Source organism: Sciurus carolinensis, chromosome 11 (assembly GCF_902686445.1).
Source record: "Sciurus carolinensis chromosome 11, mSciCar1.2, whole genome shotgun sequence".
In the NCBI taxonomy this organism is placed as follows: Eukaryota; Metazoa; Chordata; class Mammalia; order Rodentia; family Sciuridae; genus Sciurus; species Sciurus carolinensis.
Window position 1 is genome coordinate 32,267,047 of NC_062223.1, and position 13,216 is coordinate 32,280,262.

The 13,216-nt window shown below is 45.3% G+C and overlaps 1 protein-coding gene across 50 annotated transcripts in view; it reads right to left on the minus strand.

Annotated features, from left to right (window-relative positions):
• The window catches only part of Madd (MAP kinase activating death domain), a 50,604-nt gene that overhangs the window by 26,775 nt on the left and 10,613 nt on the right, over positions 1–13,216 (minus strand). For 4 of the 50 annotated variants that reach the window (XM_047518899.1, XM_047518877.1, XM_047518884.1 and 1 more), the window contains exons 8-24: positions 12,152–12,330; positions 11,177–11,412; positions 10,828–10,984; positions 10,488–10,591; positions 10,214–10,404; positions 9,579–9,832; positions 9,193–9,332; positions 8,049–8,150; positions 6,695–6,754; positions 6,236–6,338; positions 5,685–5,871; positions 5,438–5,588; positions 4,917–5,123; positions 3,103–3,156; positions 2,081–2,181; positions 813–896; positions 333–491 (exon numbers count right to left, since the gene is read on the minus strand). In XM_047518899.1, coding sequence (XP_047374855.1) covers positions 333–491; positions 813–896; positions 2,081–2,181; positions 3,103–3,156; positions 4,917–5,123; positions 5,438–5,588; positions 5,685–5,871; positions 6,236–6,338; positions 6,695–6,754; positions 8,049–8,150; positions 9,193–9,332; positions 9,579–9,832; positions 10,214–10,404; positions 10,488–10,591; positions 10,828–10,984; positions 11,177–11,412; positions 12,152–12,330 — 2,469 coding nt within the window. The remainder of the gene's footprint in view (positions 1–332; positions 492–812; positions 897–2,080; positions 2,182–3,102; positions 3,157–4,916; positions 5,124–5,437; positions 5,589–5,684; positions 5,872–6,235; positions 6,339–6,694; positions 6,755–8,048; positions 8,151–9,192; positions 9,333–9,578; positions 9,833–10,213; positions 10,405–10,487; positions 10,592–10,827; positions 10,985–11,176; positions 11,413–12,151; positions 12,331–13,216) is intronic. The other 46 variants (XM_047518918.1, XM_047518891.1, XM_047518892.1 and 43 more) reach the window with 24 other exon arrangements.

Below are 13,216 nucleotides of genomic sequence, written 5' to 3' on the forward strand. Positions count from 1 at the left end.
AAAATAAAGGTCTATCAATATCTAAAAATATTTAAAAAAAAAATAAAATAAAATCCCTAGATCTTGAAGTCAAATTGCTAAAAAAAAAAAAGCCTTGAGAAACATTGTCCTTAAAGCCAAATATTATCTATGCATTATTTTATCTTTTCCTTTTCTTTTTTTCTTTCTGGTGCTTTTTTTCTTGCAACTGTTAAGGGAAGCGCTCTACCATTGCCCCCTTGCCCCCAGCCTATCTTTTCCTTCTAATTGTATCTCAACATATCATTCTTTTCTAACCTATTTCCCTCCCCAACTAAAGAAATGGTCTTCTTTTGTTAGTAAACAAAGCTTACAAAGATGGCACTTGTGGCAGAGTTGGTCTCAATTTCACTATCAGACAAAGTGCCCCGGGAACTTGCCAAGTGGGCACTGCCCTCACCACCTGGTCCATCTCCTGCATTGCTGCTCAGATCACTGTCTGCACCAAGCGTCTCTCCAGAACTATTGCTTACCTGGAAAGGGAAAAGAGGTAGTAAGAGAGATTCTCCAGGGAAGGGCCCCAGAAATGTCACACTGTCTGAGCTCTCTGCTACCATTAGAAAGCACTGAATTTCACAGGTGAGTCAGATAGCTTCTCTAAGTACCTTCTTCATAAGATGAGAAGAAGCCCTGTGAAATCCCACATATGAACACCCATAACAGGCACACATCTCCACCATGAGACCCATGCTGAGCTGAGACTAAGAGCAGCCTCCAAAGAGAAAGAAGCCCCCCTTTTCCAGAGGGGAAACCCACATCCCACCCACCAAGATGCCAGTGTGGTGTTCCCCTACCACAGTGCTAACTTCAGAATCCTGACTTGAGCTGCGGATCATAACAGCTGGACTCACACCGATGACTGAGTCTTGATCGGTTCTCTGAAATAAGATAGGGACACAGACATAGTAGGGGAGGTGTCCCACCTGCTCTCGGTTTCCCTCAGAAATACTGTATCTTCTTCCTTCTCCCCTCCTCACCCTTCGATATCATCTCTAGAGAGGTCATGAGCGACTTATTTTTTCTTCAATAGAAAATTTATGACTTATATAATGAAAAAGAAACAACACACATTAAAAAAATACACATTCACTGCAGAAAACAGATGAAAGAACAAAGAAACAAGAATAAGCCACAAATGTACCACCCACATTAACCACTGTTTTTCATATATTTCTTTTCAGTCTTTTTCTAAATACATTCTTTTGTTTTGTTTTGCTTTTTGGTACTGGGGATTGAACTCAGGGGTGCCTAACCACTGAACCACATCCACAGCCTTTATATAACTATATAAAGGAAGTGTGTGTGTTTCTGGGGTTTGAACCCAGGGCCTTGTGCATGTGAGGCAAGCACACTACCAAATGAGCTATATCATATATTTTTATTAGAGACAGGGTCTCACTGAGTTGCTAAGTGCATCACTAAGTTGCTGAGACTGGCTTTGAACTCAAGATCCTCCTGCCTCAGCCTCCCAAGTCACTGAAATTACAGGTGTGCACCACCATGCCCAGCTTTAACTACATTCTTAAAGCAAAATTGGAATAATATATACTTAATATTAGAAATATTTTCCCACGTTACTAAGTTTTTAAAAACACAATCTTTTTTTGGATTAGGAACTGAACTCAGAGGAGCTTTACCACTAAGCTACATCTCCAGTTCTTTTTTATTTTTTATTTTGAGATATGGAATTGCTAAGTTGCCCAGGCTGGCCTCCTAAGTTGCTGGGATTGTAGGCATGTACCACCACACTAGCTTGAAAACACAATCTTTAATGTATACTAATATTGTATTACATGGATCTATTATACTTATTTAATCATCCCCCTATAATTGGAAATCTATCCTGTTTTGAAGTTGGTTTTTTTTTTTTTTTTTTTTTTTTTTTTTTTAATTTTTTAAGTGAAGTTAAAACAAGGGTTATGGGTATAGCTCTGTGATAAAGTGTTTTTTAGTGTGTGTGAGGCCCTGAGTTCAATCCTGAGCACCATAAAAAAACAAAAAGAAAAATGTGTTTTAGATAGCAAATTCAACCCTGACAATTTTCAACAAGGTTGCCACAAACCTGGGAAGCAGATGTCAGGCTCACGCCACTATCTGCGCTGATCTGGGACTTTTTCTCCTCTGTGTCACCAAGGTCAAAGGTAGGTTTGATTACTTCGGGTCCTGAGTAGGGGAAGACTTCTGTTACTCACACACAGAGGCTCGGGGCAGGCTGGTGAAGGGAGTGGGACAGCAGCACAGCCTGGTCCGAGACCTGTTCAGCATGTCCCAGTCACCTTTCCAGGGACTGCCCCTCCACCCCCAGGAAACACTGGAGGAAGAGGTCACCAGGTACAAATTAGACTCTGCAGCCATCTTCTCAATCTCAGAAAATTCTAAGCAAATCATCCTAAAACAGAAAAGTTCCACAAACAAATGTCTAAACCACATTCCATGCCATCCAGAGTCAGAGCTTCACTGATGCCTGAGATCATTTAAGGGTCCCCAGGTCATTCAGTGCTTCCCACACAAATGTCCCCGAAGGGGCCAGAAAAGGTTAGGCTAAAAGAAAAAGAAACACTTGCCTACCCCCACCCTATAATGCCTATATTTGAGAAAATAAAAAATCCCATTCTGCCCCACCCACCCACAATGGTATGGCAGAAGGACAGAATGACAGAAAGCCAGAAAGCGTGCCTAGGCAAGCCACCAGAGGGAGAGTTGGGCAGCTACAGACTCAACACAGAGGGACAGCAACCATCTCTGCCAACTGTGCCCACAGGCCTCCTAACGGTGAGGGAGCTATCAGCCAATGAGGGACTCTGCAATCAGCAAAGGTTCTCCCCACCAACTCTGCAGCAGTAGAAAACCAGTCTAAGGGATTTTACTCAGTCGACACCCTGATTGCTAGCTACAAGGGGAGGGGCAAGAAGCAGCCTACAAGCCACACACCTAGGAGTCACACACCACCTACCTGCTTTCAGTCCAAATACCCCCCAAGAGCAAATTTGGGGTGGGGCTGACAAAGGGAGCCTGCCCCAACTGGGCCTGGGGAGTTGGCAGGTATGGGAGACTTAAGGACAGGAGGGGGCATTTGTTCCTTACTCTGTTTTTCCAAAGCTTTTTGCTTTTTCACTTCCTGGTGCTTGTTCCACAATTCTACCCCAGATGCAATGCAAGCAGGAGAGAAAGACAGAGAGAGTCAGAGGCTGGTCAGCAGAGGAAATGAAACCCACCCACCCAAGTTGATTCAGTCTCAGGAATAGGATTACCAATCAAGAGATACAAGTATCTTTATTTGGGGGCAGGGAGGAAGAATCAAGAGATTCCAGTGCCTCCCCCCAAATTCAAGAACTAAAGAAATCAACTTTCTAAAACTAACCCGAATGTGGCAACAAAAACCCTGAAGAATGTTCAAGCTGATGGGCCCTTCATCAAGCTCCTTCATTTTGGCATGAGGAAACTGATCCTAAAGAGTCTGGAACACGTGCTCAAGAGTACATAATTTAAAATCAGTTTGACTTCCACCACACCATACTCTCTGCCAAATGAGCTGAGAATAGCAGTTCTTATAGACCACAGATAAGAGAGATGATCATCTCAAGCAGTCAAAGGGTTTCAGAAACAGGAGCACCATCTGTTTGACTCACTGAATTGGACAGAGGCCAACTCATGCAGGCAGTCAGCATCCCTCATTCCTGCTACCCAAAAAAAACAACTCCCAATCAGAACCAGAGCCAGCCATACCAAGAGACCCATTCTTAGCCAGTCCTTGGGAAAATGCCTCTGATAGAGAACATAAAATGGTGAGACAAGCATCTCAGGAGGGCAAAGCAGAAAGAACACTGATTGGTACAGTTCTCTCCCTGAAAGGAACTTTAGAGTTTACTTAGTGTGATCATCTCATTTCCTAGATGAGGAGAGAGAGTCCCTGTGAGGGAATTTATTTGCCAAGGTCTCATTCCTAACTGGGAGTAGATATAGGACTAAAACTCCAAATCTCCAGACAGGCAAGTAGGCAAGTAGTACTTTTTCTCCAGACAGGCAAGTAGTACTTTTTCTAGAACATCACACTGGGCAGGAATAAGCCAGGACTGAATGCCTCTAGGACAATGTTATGCTGGCTAGTGAAGTGAGCTCCCCTGAAAAGGGAAATGGCTCCTCATTACCATTCATACAGACATATTGCCATTTGACCAATCGCTACACTGACCAATTGCCAATGGCTCCTGGCAAAGCGGCATCAGCAGGAAGCATAATGCCCAGGGACCAAGAACCAGAAAAGATACAGCCCAGATGATGCAAGCTGAAGTAGGGAGTGAGCTAAACAGCAGTGATACCAGAGAGTGAACAGAAAACTATCAAACAGGATAAAGCTTTTAATGAAGTCCAGGTAGGAAGATTTAAAGAAGAGCTGACCCAGAAATATATACCTCTGAGGTCTAGAACCCAGGGAAACAGAGTCACCAGACATGCTGCAGGGGAGCAGACTCCAGGGCAGTATAATGTTTCAGGTGGGGGAAAACTGGCTCCTGAGACCCAGATGATAATAGTTTTAGAGTTCAAAGATATTATCCATAAACTACTTTATAGCTTCTAGGAACTCACATGGCCTCTCTGCTATAGGAAGAAATCAGATATAAATAAAAAGAGGGACCAGGAGTGCAACTCAGACTCCCTGCATTATGCCTCACAGGGACTCTAAACAAAACTTCTGTTCTTCCTCTAAGATGTCTGTGGGGTGGCTACAGACAAGGCATAAGGGAGAGAGAAGCATAAAGAAATAGACACAGATGTATCTCCTTCTTTAGACAGCAAAGCATGGGGAAGAGAAAGGCAGGATTCTGAATGGATGGAGAAGAGGGAGGGATATTTAAGAAGCCAGAACCCCTCAGCACACCAGACACCATGATACGTACCAATAGAGGCTACAAAATTCTCTTCCTTTAAACTTCTAGTGTCCACTTCCTTAGGACCCTTTCCTGTAGCACTTGGTGCCCGAGGTCCCAGTTGGGGGACTCTCAGTTGTGCCATAGCCTTTGGGTCCCCCCGCCCAGCCAGACCAGGATCCTTGCCAACTGGGGTATTTACACTTTCTGTTGGACTTCTCTTCCGCTTGTCTGGTTCTAAGAAAAGATCAAATACAGAAAGAGGTCAAAAAAGGAAGTGAATGGGAATCAAGGCAGGGAAATGAGGTAGGAGAAGTCAGGATATGGGAAGATGAGGAACAGAAGAAGTGCAAGGAAAGAAAAGCCAAGACCTTATTTTTCGTCATAGAAAAATACCTACTACATACAAACATGTTCTAGAAAATAAAACTTCAAGACCTAATGGGAAGCAGCAAGGCCCTGGGAAACTTGCCATGGGGACAATGTGCTGACTCTTTCTGACAAATAGGACAGTTGTGGAGAGTATGCTGCCCAGCAGGTACGATCCCTACCTTTACTATAGTAGTGGGTCTGGGCAATTTCCAGAAGGCCAAAGATGCTGGCCATGCCACCCAGACCTGCGTGGGCATACGACTGCTCCAGGCTGAGGACTGTGCACTTGAGGAGATCTAACATTCCTTTGTACACCTTTCGACTGATCTCCTGCAATGACAACCCAGGTCCCAGAATTAGCAAATTCCCTTTGGCAGTCACATCCCTCAGCTTGGTTGATTCCGACCCCCTAGCCCAAACACTGACCACATCTGGGATGATGTCCTGTCGGGCATCGTCCTCTGACTGCACGACACGGTTCAACTTGCTCAGGACAAAGACTCGCAATTGCTCGCTCTCCAGCAGCCGGCGCACCTTCTTCATGTTGAGCCAGCCCACTCCCTGGCCGTCCAGCACACTGTGTACCACCTCCTTCAGGAACTGCTGGTTCTCACTACAGGGTCCACATGCCACTTTTGTGATCATCAGCTTCTTAGGAGAGCATCCCCCACTTTCACCAAACCAGATGTTTGCCTCCAGGGGCAAAACACAAAGCCTAATCTGCAAACATCATCAGCCACCACATCCCCCATCTCTGCAGTTAACCTGGTTTGCTAAGTCCCCACCACAGCAGTTTCACCCTCCTCAACACTGCAAGCCATTACTATTGCATGGGGATTGGATCAGAAGTGCTGGCAGGAAACTGATTTCATTTACTCTTCTCAGGGCTTCTCTCCCAGTCCTGAGCATCCTTCAAGTTTTGTACAGGAATCATTATCTCCACTTCATAACTTTTAAAACAGCTCTGCATTTATTACCTAGAATTGCTGGATCGGCCCTGGGGTGATGGAGGTTCTCTTTTCACTGTTGGACTGTGTTTAATGACAGATGACTTCTGGTCCACTAAAGCCCTCCTGTTTCCTACAGCAGGGAAGGTAGAATGAGAGACATCACTGTCATAGTCCAGAAGCTCGCAGTAGCACAGCCCTGGGTTGTCATGTTCCATGCCCATTCCCCAGCAGGGCTGGGTGGGGTGGCACCAGGGCATCACACACAGGCAGAAAGTAGCCATGGCAATGTGAAGGAGGTGGGGATGGAGACTCAGGCCACTCCACATGCACCAGCAGCATGCCCCATGGGCAGCATGGGTGTCATGGGGGATAGGCAAGGCAGGTCACTCATGTGATGCCTCTTGCTTCATGAGGAGGATGGCCCTCAGGCAGGCACGGAAGATGCTAGGAAAAAAAGATCATGCACAGCTCACGGGCAAGACCCACCTTCACCACTCCCGGGGCCGGCTTCAGTAACAATCTCCATTAGAGTATTTAGCCCAAATACTGGGACACAAAATACACAATTAGTAGGTGCACCACAATACCGCATCCCCTTGTACCCCTCAATGGAGCAGTAAGTCAGATCATCCAAGCATTCTCCCAAAGCTTAAACAGTGCACATAACCTTGGTTCCTGGGCACATCAGAGCTGGAAGCCAAGTGACCAGGAGACAACCAAGGCTCTATGGAAGACCATCCTTAACTGGGGGGCGGGGGGAACTCTCAAAGCCAGGGCTGGGGTAAATGATGCAGAGAGCCTGAGGTACTAAACAGGCACATGCATGAAAGAAGGACCACTGGTTTTCATGAAACATCTAGCACAGGGGTCCAGAGAGCCTGTGGGTATTCACAGGGGAGAGACTCATCTTGCAGATGTCGTCATGGGAAGTGGGGCAGGATTGTGAGGATGGGAGGCTGGTAGGAGGGATAAGTGCAGCAATGAGTTGAAGCATCAGCATGCAATCAAAGAGCTCGAACTGCTCTTCACCTTGAATGCATCAAATGAAAGCCAGCAACCTTTCCATCCCTAACCTGCCCAGCCATGTAGGATTCACTGTAGTAGTGCTAGTTAGTTCCCTACACTACCACTCTGAAGTCATTCTGCCTATGAATCCCATGTTCCCATCACCACTGAAGACTCCTGACATTTTTAATCCCTGGGAGTGAGGGGTCAGTTAATAAAGGGAGTTGCTTCTCACTGTACTTCCTACCATGATTAAATATTTCAGCATAATATCCAGAGAAAACAAATCAAATTAAATACAGAAAAGCCTCTCAAACCACCAGAGATCACAAGTGAACTGAAACAAGGTTTTAACTGGCTCCAGAAACCAAATGATACTACCCAGCCCACTCATAGGCTCCAAAGTTGACATGAAGCCACAGGAAGAGGTTGGACACCATAACACTGCCAGGATCTCCATAACCATCTTTCTGTGGATCAGTTCCTTGGGATAGAGTTCCTCCTGAGTTCACACAGCGGGATCCTGCCCTTGACTGGGGGCAGCTGATGATCCCTACCTTAGTTGTTTACCTCTGACAAGGTCCCCTGCCAGGAGTAACAGTAATCCCACAGTTGCCACTATCCTCAATAATGTAACAGGGCCTTTTCTAGCTACAAAAGCAGTTCCCATATGACAACCACCAAGAGCCCATGATGTGAAGTGAAAGTCATGAGAAGCAATATGAAGGGTAACAGCCAAATCAAATGATTCACGGTACATAGGGCTCCTGACAAGCACCCATAGGCCTGACATTCTCCCAGAGTAACCGAGTTGGCAAAAGAAAGTTGTAGTTACCTTTCAGACTGGGGAATGGTGTAGTCTTCTCTCGGGCACCTTTGGTGGGCAGCGTGAGGTTTGAAAGGCTGAAACTTGTACTGTGGTTCCGATACAGGCTGCCTATGGGGGTGAGGAGGGGTGAGAGCAATGAACTAGCAGACAAACAATCAAGGCATTCTACTCCAGTGACTGCAGCAACATTTTCATCTCCCTCCCTTCAGAGAGTATCTCAGCATGCTAGATCAGACAACCACTGCTGTCTTAGAAGGCATCAAGTCTCACTTAGGGCAGACAAAGGAGCAATTGCCAGGAAAGCTCAAAACCCAGTAACAACTTTCTCTGGCTACCTCCCATAATACCATGTCTCTCATCTACTTCTACCAGCATGAAAACTGGTAGTTAATATGCTTCTAGTTTGAAGTGGGTGCTGTTCCTCCCTGGTATCTGAAAAAACTCACAAAATCACAATTATCCTCTATGGTGACTCTCTCTAGTCCCTAGTCTAGAGGTCTATCTCCAATCTTTAAATGATACCACACTTCATTGCTAGAGATACTCTCTAAGTTTACAAATCAAAACTCAATCTCATATAGATTTCAAAGCATGTTCACAAAAGGCCCTCACCAGGCAGAGAAGGTAACAAATATACATCCAAAGCAATATTGACCAGACTATTCCCATAAAACATACGTGAAAGTATGTGATTTTGAATTTAATGCTTAATTTATGGTTGACCACTCATTTGTCTTACCTGAAATAAAACTAAACTTCCAGGTATAACAAAGTAATGACTACTCTTTTTTTTTTTTTTTTTTTTTCCTTTTTGGGCATTAGGGATTGAACCTGGGGCTTTGTAAATGCTAGGCAAGAGTTCTACCACTGAGCTACTGTCTTTATTTTGAGGAAGGGGTTTGCTAAGTTGCTCAGGCTGGCCTCGAACCTACCAGCCTCCCAAGTAGCTGGGATTACAAGTTTGCACCACTGCACCCATATTTTTACTATGTCATCTAAAAGCACTTTTTTCAGTATCACCCAAATGATCTGAATTAGAGCCTGATAATGTCAACCCAGCCCACATCTCAAGTTCTAATTCACATCAGCCATAGTTAGGCTCTACCACAGAGAAAAAAGGAAGAGCAATGAGAGAGCTTAAGGCACTTACTGGCAAAAGACATGATGCCCCCGAAGCCCTCGGTGCTGTTGTTGGAGATGGTGGAGTTGGGGGAGCTTGCTCGGGAGTCTGACTCTGCTTCGGAGTCACTTGCCAGTTTCAAGCTGTTGGGCCGCAGCAGCTTTTGAGCCCTTGAATGCACAGTGGCACCTATGAGCCCCAGGCAGCGGAACCTAATCTTGGGAGTGTGGTCCTTACGCTACACTGCAGTCACTGCTCCCTTCCCACAACTAAGCCCCTAGATCAAAGCACCACCCTTTGGGGATGGCAGAACCATGAGAGCATCCAGACTCAGACTCTCTGCTTAACCCTTGCCCAGGGTCCACTGTAGTGAGGTCCTTCAGTCACCCATCTAGAAGGAATCCCCAGGCTCTCACCGATTGCCATTGACATGTTGGCTGAATCGGGGAGTGTAACTTTCCCCCTGCTCATCATCATCTTCCTCAGGGGGAAAGCCATACTGGGGCTCGAAGTATGGATTGTCATAGGTTCGCCGGCGCACTGACCCCTCTCCAATCTCTGTCTGGCGTCTGTCCACGTTCGATTTGCCAATGCTGGGAGGCACGGTAGGGAGGGGCTTGGAGACGCCTACTGCTGCCTTATCATCCATCTCTGTAGACTCAGCAGGTTCCTAAGGGTCACATTAAATTTTAAAATACGGTCACATGGTGCCTAGTGATACCTTCCCATATTCTCAGTGCAGCAGGGCTGGGCCAGGTCTATCAGATTCCTAGCTTACAGAATGCAAAAAGAACTCTGTGGCACCCCATTCTCTGTCCCCACAAACTATAAAACAGGCATCTTTGCTACACACTGAAAGAGTCCAGTGACCTCCTTCTGGGGTCAAAACTACATCTCAGAGGTTCTAAAGTCAAAGGACCTATGGAGAGGAATATGGGAAGAGTGTGAAGAGAGGCAAATTCACAGCTACATCATGGCTTTCCTGCTAGAGACAAGGCCCATATCCCAACCCGCGGCTTTCAACCATCCACCCCTCCTAGTGCTCACGTACAGAGCTGGCTCCGTGGACGACGGTGCTAGGACTGCTGCTGGCAGTGGTGCTGGAGCTGGAGCGCTGCGGGGGGTTTTCCTGAGCGATCTCACTGTCTGGGCCAGGCTCCTCGGATTCCTTTTGGTTCTGCAGGTCATCAATCTCCACCTCACTGGCATCCCCAAGTGCTGCATGCGTCAGAGGGTCCACATCTGCAAGGGAGACAGATAGAGACCACCTCATCCCTAGCCCTAACCCCTGTTTAGAGCAGGCCGATCTTGCCATGCACACTTACTGGGAGTATCACCATTGATGTCACATTTCATCATTTCACTGACAAAGTCACCCAGGGAGGAGTAAGAAGAGCTTGAGTCATCATAATCCATACTATCGCTGCCACTGCAGAGTGAAGGGCATTAAAAAAAGAAACAAACAAAACCAGAAAGGGACAGGGAAAAAAATCTGCAATCAGAACTTGGAAAAACAAAAAGGGAGCACACTTTAACTCAAGTTTGGGAAACAAATAAGGAAGGCAAGAGAAACAATCAACCAAAATAAAATACAAGGCTTCAAAGACTTGACACCTAACTCCTAAGAGATTTTGCCTCCTATGTCCTGGAGAAGGGACTGCTCACCTGTCATCAGTGGGGTCAGAGTCAGAGTCACGCTCTGGTGGCACACTCAGTGCTTCAGCCAGCTGGGAGTTGCTATCATAGACTCGGTAGTGGATGGGCTGCAGCTGGTGGGCATACCACTTTGGCTTGTCACCAATCAGGGCTGGATCAAACATATCTATCCCAAGAAGAAAAAGAATAGTTGGGAGCAAGGAAAAAAGGGCAAGTAAACACAAAAAGTTAGGAAAAAGTCCAAAGCAAAACAGGAATGGAAGGGGAAGGTAAAGATTAGTAAGAGAACAAGCTAGGGAAGGGCCATCAAGAAGACACAGATAGGAGGAGGGGAGGAACAGAGGGCAGGTGAACTCACTATTGTGAATTCGCTGAAAGGCATAATTGGTGGGGTTTAGGATCCATTCTCCAAAGTACTCCACAGCCTGAGTCCTGGCCAGTTTCTCAGCAAAGGGAGTCTGCCTGGGACGTGAAGCCAGAAAGGAGCCAGCTTGGAAAGCTACCACAGGCCGAGGAAAGAGTCTCAGGGTACGTGTGTGCATCTGAAAGCCCTGCAGCATATTGGCAGAATTGAAGAACCGTACCATGGCCACTCTGGGGAAGAAGAGGACGGTAAGATAAGCTGAGACCCATATCCTATAAAGCAAGGATTCCCACAATCCAAAAGTCATTCTTTAACTGACTTCCAACATCCAAGGGAGAGAGATCCTTTATCTAATTTTTTTTAACTTTGTTTTGTTTCATTTTTGCCTTGTCTCCAAGGCAAAAATTTCTATTTTTTATTTTGAGACAGGATCTTGTTAAATTGCCCACACTAGCCTTAAACTTGTGATCCTCCTGCCTCAGCCTCCCAAGCCACTGTAATTATAGGTGTGTGCCACTATGCCTATCTTGGGAGAAATTTAAAGAATCACTGGCTTTTCTTTTCTCTTCTCTTCTCTTCTCTTTTCTCTTCTTTCTCTCTCTCTCTCTCTCGTACCAGGCATTGAACTCAGGGGTACTTAACCACTGAGGTACATCCCCAGTCCTTTATTTATTTGTTTGTTTGTTTTGAGAGAGGTTCTTGCTAAGTTGCTGAGGCTGGCTTTGAACTTGCAATCCTCCTGCCTTAGCCTCCCAAACTGCTGGATTATAGACATGTACCATCATACCTGAAAAGGTGATAAACTATTCTCTTTGCTTCTGCTAAGGTGGAAAATATAACCAAAAATCAAATATCAAACACATTTCAGACATAAGAAAACTCTGATTCTGGAAAGTAGTTGGCCCCAAACCCAAGGGAGCAAAGAAATCAATTTAAGAACTCAGGATTTCTTAGTTTGCTTGGTCTTACCTGGTTGCAACATCCACTGAATCCACATCATTGCCATAGATGAGGGGGTTGAATTCAGTGGAAGGTGTGGACTGCAGGTCACTAGAAGGCCTTCCCAAGAGAAGTGGGATCTCCTGGCCCTCATGAAATTTCTCCAGATTGAGGATGGGCTGGGTATTGAGACTCATGCTGGCTAGGGCCTAAAGAACAATAAAAAACTCCTCATAAAAGGTACTGGGCACCTAGCCAGTCTCAACTTTAGGAAAGAGCCTTCTTAAAGTCTTCTTTGTCACACCTTCTGACCCAAAAGTTTTCAACAGAGAACTGTGCTCTGCAAACCATGGCCAATCCATTTTAGAGCCTTCATCTTTGAAAACAGAATCTAATTACTTAAGCCTTTAGAATACTGCCTGAATCATGTAGCTCTCAATCTTTTTAAAAAATTTTATTTAAGTTGTAGATGGACACAATGCCTTTATTTTATGTATTTACTTATTTATATATATGTGGTGATGAGGATGGAACATAGTGCCTCACATGTGCTAGGCAAGTGCTCTACCACTGAGGCATAACCCCAGCTCTGTAGCTCTCAATCCTAAGCCAACCTAGCTCAAGACAACTTGATCAAATCTGACAGGACAATAGTTTTCTTTCTTTCTTTCTTTTTTTTTTTTTAACTTAAACACAATCCTTGGAATATTACTCAGCCTTAAAAAAGAATGAAATTATAGCATTTGCAGGTAAATGAATGGAGTTGGAGAGCATCATGTTAAGTGAAATAAGCCAATCCCAAAAAAACAAAGGTCAAATGTTTTCTCTGATAAGCAGATACTGCTCCATAGTGGGGGGTGGGTAAGGAATAATGAAGGAACTTTGGATTATGTAGAGGAAATAGGGGGAGAGGTGAGGCGGTGGGGATGGGAAGGATGGTAGAATAGGATAGACATTATTATCCTATATATATGTATGATTACATTGCTGGTGTGACTCAGCACCATGTACAGCCAGAGGGATGAGAAGTTATGCTCCATTTGTGTACAATGTATCAAAATATATTCTGTCATGTATAACCAATTAGAACAAATA